General features: G+C 30.2%; 1 protein-coding gene across 1 annotated transcript; it reads left to right on the top strand.

Annotated features, from left to right (window-relative positions):
* The first annotated feature begins 102 nt into the window (after positions 1-102).
* On the top strand, positions 103-1,071 carry LOC107481615 (uncharacterized). The gene is made up of 2 exons (XM_016101885.3): positions 103-385; positions 461-1,071. The coding sequence occupies exons 1-2, from the start codon at positions 224-226 to the stop codon at positions 1,001-1,003; spliced, it is 705 nt and encodes a 234-aa protein (XP_015957371.1). The 5' UTR covers positions 103-223; the 3' UTR covers positions 1,004-1,071.
* Positions 1,072-7,488: the final 6,417 nt, after the last annotated feature.

Raw genomic sequence — 7,488 nt, 5'->3', positions numbered from 1 at the left:
ACAACCCTGAGGCTTGATGGTTAAGGGGAATTTTATATTTTATTTCGTAAAGGTATTTACGTGTGAAAATTATAATGAAAAGAGGGAGGTGGAGAATGTGCAGGAACAGCTGAAAGAGCAAGACTTTAGGTAAAGTAAAGTGGGATCCATCAAAGAGTGACAGAAAGGTGCAATATATAGCAGTGATAGAAGCGGAGTAAGAGAAGATAGATGAAAGTGAGAGATGGAAATAGCAGAGCTGGATTATGTGTTGGTCCCAGTTGGGGTGCTGGTGCTTGGAATATATCACGCGTGGCTTCTCTACACCATAATCAGGCACCCTTCTCGCACCGTCATTGGCTTGAACGCTCAGTCTCGTTATCAATGGGTTCTGTCTCTCATGGCTGTCAGTTTTACTCACTCCATAATCTGTTTAAGTTTAAATCTTTTAACAAACAATTAAATAAGAAAGTTGGTGCAGGATCCCCTGAAGAATGGAGTTCTGGCGGTTCAAACAATCCGCAACAACATCATGGCATCAACGCTTCTGGCAACAACAGCAATCACACTCAGTTCACTAATCGGCGTTTTCGCCAACACCGACTCCGAAACCGAATTGGTTTATGGTAACAAAAGTTCCCTTAACTCTGCTATCAAGAGGCTCTCCATATCGTTGTGCTTCCTTGTTGCATTCCTCTGTAACATGCAGTCTATCAGATACTACGCGCACGTGAGTTTCTTGATCACTTCACCTGCACTCAAAGGGAAGACGGATTTCATTGAGTATGTTGCAAAGACATTGAACCGTGGAAGTGTTTCTTGGTCCCTTGGACTCAGGGCTTTCTACTTGTCTATTCCTCTTGTCCTTTGGATCTATGGCCCCATTCCCATGTTTGCTTGTTCCTGCTTCACCTCTTTCGCCTTGTACTTCTTGGACACTACCACTCAGATCACCAGAGATCTTCACATTAAGTCCTTCAAACACACCGACATTGACATCCACCACATGCAACCTGCACCCTAACCCTACCTCCAACTTATTAATACTCTACACAAAATTTGTCAACGAAGATATATCAGCTACCAGAAATGTTAGAGGATTATCAAAATTGGTGAAAACTCAGGTGAAGACGACTTCACGTGAAGTTGATATCTGTCGTTAGATGAGAATTTAGTCAAATCAGTTAAATCATCTAACGACTCTCTCTCAAATATTAACATCATGTGAAGTCGATTGTACTTGAGTTTACACCATCAAAATTTATTATTTTAATTTTTCAGTTAATTATTAATATTTAAAAATATGTTATAAATTATTAAGTTAAAAAAATTATACTAAAAAATTAAATTAATAATTAAATAATAATAAAAAATAATAAATTCTGATAATTTTAATATTTTTTTCGTAAGATACATCCAATTATATATACATTGTTGGTGGTTGTAACTTTGTAGTCATTTCAACATAAAGCAAAAGCTTGGTTACCAATCAGATACCATGCACACATCTTTATCTTTAGTCTTGTTACAAGTAGTGCTCACCATATGCTTTTTGACTTTATGTAAAATGATATTTTGTGCTCCAAGTTTACAGCCTAAGAATAAGTGAAATGCTTATATATGGATGATGATGATGACAATATTAATATTGTGATCATGAGAAAGAAAGAAAGAAGAATATGGATATTCAAAACCTTGATATATATATCGGTATAGGTGTGAATTGGGGGTATTTACATGTAATAATTTTGTGTACATCTTTTTTATACTTTCTACATTGGTATTAAAATAATTGATAAACAAAATGAGATAAAATAAAAATATGCAAAAACTTGTATAATATAGTGGTACAAATATCATTTTTTCTAATTTTTTAACATGACCCAAGTTGGCCATCCACAAAGAAAAGATGCATGTGATAAGTGATAACTACCAATAATGGGCCACAAATTAAAGCATTATGCACACCGACGAGCCAATCTCCAACCGAAACATACAAATTCTAGTCTAGTAGGTATTTCATTTCATACAAACATAGAAAGGGAAAAATGCTTCTCTCGCACTACTGTACTTTTATCACATCAATTTATCAGCCGTCCATCTTTGTGATTCTCTATCTCAAGTGGATTTGATATTTTTAGTTTGAGGTTATCCAAATTTATTAGGAACTAATTTGTCTAAATTAAAAATCAATTTCGCTCAGTAATTAATAGAAGTTTAATCAAATAATAAGTCAACAAATATTTTTAACTTACATTCTATATTAATTAATTATTATTAATTAGTGATTATTTAAATTTTATTTTTTAAAAAATATAAAATTAATTATTATTAATTAGTGATTATTTAAAATTTACTGGTTAAAAATTATACACCTATACTTTTCTATTAAAAATTCATAAATATTACTACCAATTAGAAAGTTTACTCGATGTTTCTTTTCTAACTTGAGCAAGTATATATCCATGATTTCATCAAAATGTTTCCAAAGAATGATAGTGGGATAGTTCATTTAGCAAAAGAAGTTATAATAACGGACGAAAAATTAGGCTATCATCAGTCACCATTTATAATGTCAAATTCGTTTTAATTATAATTTAAGTTTTAGTCATGGTATAAAATAATTGAAACAATATAAAAATTATTTTTGTATACAAAAAATTAATCATTAAATTATCTATTTATATTATATATGTTGAAATATAAAATACAATTTAAAAATAAATTAAATATCATATATATTTATATACAAATACATAATACTAATTTAATAATTAATTTTTAAACATTTGAGATCATGAAACCACTCATCCCGAAAACTTAAATTGATTTTGGTTTCACAAAAAATCAAACTCTTGACCTGTCGGATCTAAAACTCTAATACCATGTCATGATACCACTCATCCGAAAAGTTTCAACTGATGGAAAAAGATAACACTAATGGTTATATCTCTAATACTCTCTAAACTTTCATTGCACACATTGTACAAATATTCCATTAGCTCCTCATACTTTCCCTTTTTTATATTTATATTAGTAACCAAAAAATACATTTAAAATGTTAATATGAGAACTTTCCAAATTTTAACGGTATAAAAACAAAAATGCTATATACTCATAAAAAATCTATTACTATATATATTTGTGTATAAATATGTATAGTTTAATTTATTTTTAATGTGTATTTTTTAGTCTAATATATATTTTATACTAATAACTGATTTAAGTAGCTACTTTTTAAAGGGTGAATACAAATCAAATTGGATCGAATATGAACAAAATTTTGATCCGATCCGCACTAAAATCTAGGGATGTTCATGGATCAGATCGTATCCGCGGATTCATGTTAAATATCCACATCAGAAAATTGCGGGTACAATCCGATCCACAGACTGATCGAATCGGATAGGATCCGATCCGCACCGTTTAAGGATCGGATCGCGGATATCTACTTTGTATCCGCGGATCCGCAGATCCGCACAATAATAATTAAAAAAATAAATATATATGTTTGGTATTATATTTACTTATTTGTATGTTTTAGTTAGTAATTATTATTCATATATTGTATTATTTTTTAGGAATAAATAAGTTTAAGAGTGTGAAAAAAATATTTTTATTGAATTTTTTACATAGAAATATAATTAAAAAAAAAGGTTCAATTAAACGAATATATGATATATTCGATATCCGATTTGTAAATGTTTAGATCGAATCGGATCTGAAACGCGATATCATATCCGATCTGATCCGATAAAAATTGTATGAATCAGAATCGAATTTGTGGTCATATCTGATTTGATCCGATCCGCGTACACCTCTATAAAATTATCGAATATAACATCTAAATTTTTTATATTAAAATTTAGGGGTTTCTTTCTAAAACACTAACTTAACTACTATATATATTTTTTATTCTTTATTTATTTATTATATGTGCGGATCGTAAATTTGTGGATCTGATCTATGAATACATGCATAATATCTGTGATCCAATTTTTTCGAAATGCAGATCAAATTTTATCCTATCTAAGAATAGTACGAATCAGGTTATATCTGTAATTTGTAAATTGGATGCGGATAAATGCTACAAATATACATATATTATCCTATTTATGTTGACCACTACTAATTTTAATATCTAACTAGCAAAGTTGAAAACTTCTTAAATCTAATAACGGGTTGATTATGTATTTAGCTAACGTTAGTGATAATAAAGTGAAAAAGAAAAGAATGACATAAAAACTGTGTCACGAGAAGAAAGGAATTAACTAAAGTTATCAAGTAATTAAAGAAAATAAAAAGGCTAAAGAACTAGCACTATTTTAATAATTTGGTCAATATTTAGTCATTAAAAAAAGGAAAAGTTTAGGTGGCCAGCAGTTTTATTGAATTGTGGCCAGCATGTAACCAGTAAAGAAAGGTGAGTCATTGGATGAAATCTCACACCAATCTCACACCAGCAAATCATCATTAATGGCTAGTTGATGACTAACAATCACAAAAAGGAAAAGTCTAGGGGGCCAGCAGTTTTATTGAATTTTGGCCAGCATGTAACCAGCAGGGGAATGTGAGCCATTGGATGAAATCTCATACCAATCTCACACCATCAAATCATCATTGATGGCTAGTTGATGGCTAACAATCACAAAAATTGCTGACCCCCTAGCATTGCTCTCACAAAAATTGTTGGCTCCCTAACATTGCTCTAAAAAAAATAAGTGATCTCTCATCATTAGATATAATTTCACAACACAAATATTATTGATGGTTAATTGGTGGTTATATTTATACTGTGCGTCACATAAACCCTCAATCAATAAAGTAAATATCATAGTGAAATATGTTGAGGATGCAATATATATACATATGGGTCTGATATATGTGCATGTAATTTCACTGGGGTTGAACCATGCATGTTGCTTCCGTTTCTTTTCTTGCTTACGTAGTCTTCTATCTATTATACCATTTCAGGTCAAATTGCATCCGTATAAAAAGTAACATTAGATAGTAAGTACTAGCTAGGTGTTACATTTCAGGACAAGAATTATATTGCATGGGAATCTAAGGATTTCAAGCTAGAAGAGAATCATATATTCCTAATAATTACATCTACATACAAGAAAGTAGGACTATCAGATATGAATCATTCAATCAGAGGGCAGACCGCACACATGAACACGTTTCGCCTTCAAATTATGATTGGAATACTTGCACAGTGCGATGCTCATCAAGTCATCATGCTAAACATACACGCATTATATTGCTTTGTTGATGATGGAATGTCTCCTCAAGAATCCCCACCACAGTATGCATGTCATGGATGACCCATAAATTTTCTTTTTTCTTCAAATTAAATTTAGAATTAGATAGCTAGCTGCTTCTGCAATAATCCCTTAATATAATAAAGTGAAACTTTTGGCAGCAGTAACTTTTAATGTTTTTTTATCGTTATTGGTCGATACAAATATTAAATTGTCTTTAACAAATAAATTTTATTAATTTATGTGTGTAAATTTTAAAAAATTTAAATATAAAATATATTAATTTATATATATAAATATTTTAATAAATAGATACAAATTATATATTTTTTATGTATAAAATATCTAAAAATATGAATACAAATTATTATTATTCGAGTGTTTACTAATTATTCGAGTGTTTACTAAAAATAATAATATTTATTAATTATATAATATTGTTCTATAATAAATCACGTTATTATTGCTGCTACAAATTAAATCCTGTTTGCATGCACGTGTGGTCCGATCCTCCTTCCACTAAACCATGTGGTTTGCTAAAAAATCAAGATAAATATCATATTTTGTGATCATCATATATATACTGCATATTCATCCTCATAACAAATTAAAAAGGAATGAAGCCAGAAATGTTTCCATATATAATTTAGAGATTAAGTATTTGAAGTATCATATTTGGGAAAAATACCTATGATATAGCCCCCCCAATAATAATAATAATAGAGGAATGCTAAATCGCAGTTAAAATTTATTACTTTTAGTTTTTAATTCGTTATTAATATTTAAAAATATTTTAATATTTAAAAATATAGATTAAAATATATTATTAAATTATTAAACTAAAAGAATTAAATTGATAACTAAAAATAATAATTAAAAATAATTAATTCTAATAGTATTTTATTAATTTTCATAATATTATTGTAAAATTTTGTAAATAGTATATATAAAATATATATTGAAATTTAAGTCACCTCAGCCACTAAAGTATTAGAATATAAATACACATTGAAAATAAATTAAATCACACATGTATTTATACATAAATACATTAGTAATTGATTTTAATGTAAGAATAATATTTTAATAGTATATATATATATAAGTAAAGAATCAACATCACCTTTCTATATAAGTGTTATGCCACATTCATCAGTAAAGAGATCCGTAGCAGCTAGCCAGTCGTCTCCATCGTCGTCTAACTGCAACATACTAATTATTAATTAGGTTACGGCGTTAATGCCAAGGATAAAGATTATTGCTGTAACTACTAGCTACTTCAATATAATTCATTCAGATGAGGAAAATAAAAGAGCTGGGAGGAAGAGAGATGGAAAAATGAAAGGTTGGTTAAGGGCGCGAAAGTAAAGAGGAGAACGAAGGTGATGACAGAAGAATAGAGAGCACAAAAGAGTGAGATGCAGAATTTATGCATATCATCGTCTGTGCTCTCTATCTTCTGTCAAAACCCCTCTGCCATTCTTCCCCTTCAATTCTTCCTTTCCCTTCCCCTCCCTCGGTTTCATCGGTTCTATGTATGTTAGGTTAGGTTTCTCAATTCTTAGTTCTTATAATGAACCCCTATTTATAAAGTAGGACGACATGGAACAATAATATTCAAAAGAAGCAAAGAATAATATATGATATGGCTGGGTTCACTTATTCCATGCCGTCCCTTTAGTTCTTTCGGTACATCTTCAACTCTATCCACCTATTTTATTTTCTGCATAAAAATATTTAAAAAAAACTAAAATAATCTAAAATTAATTTATTTTATATTTTTAAGTATTTATTTTATTTTATATTATTTAATTATTATTAAAATAATTCGATAACATTAAATATATATTACATACATAAAATTATTAACACTTCAATTTTCACACATTCACACAATATTACGGGAAAGGATAACAATGTGATAGATTGACATATAAATATAGTTGTTACGGTGGATAACCGGAGATTAATAGAATGGATGACGTTGGTTGGCCCAATTGTCTGCAGAAGGTGGCTTTCGAGTAGGTTCGCTCGCAGGAGCCTCCTTCCGACTTGTGTACGTGAGTGAATGAGGGGTGGTACCTGCAAAGACACTCCGATGCCTAAGTTAGCAAGGGTGTTAGCAGGTCTAGAGAGTATTGGGTTTAGAGATACCCGAGGGGTGTCAGTGCATTTATAGTGGTGAGCCAATAACCACCGTTGGAGTAGTGCCGTATCTTTTGGGTGTTAACCGTCCCTCTATCTT

This window comes from Arachis duranensis, chromosome 3 (assembly GCF_000817695.3).
Source record: "Arachis duranensis cultivar V14167 chromosome 3, aradu.V14167.gnm2.J7QH, whole genome shotgun sequence".
NCBI lineage: Eukaryota > Viridiplantae > Streptophyta > Magnoliopsida > Fabales > Fabaceae > Arachis > Arachis duranensis.
The sequence above is the reverse complement of the archived record's forward strand: the minus strand, read 5'-3'. Positions and strand labels throughout refer to the sequence as shown.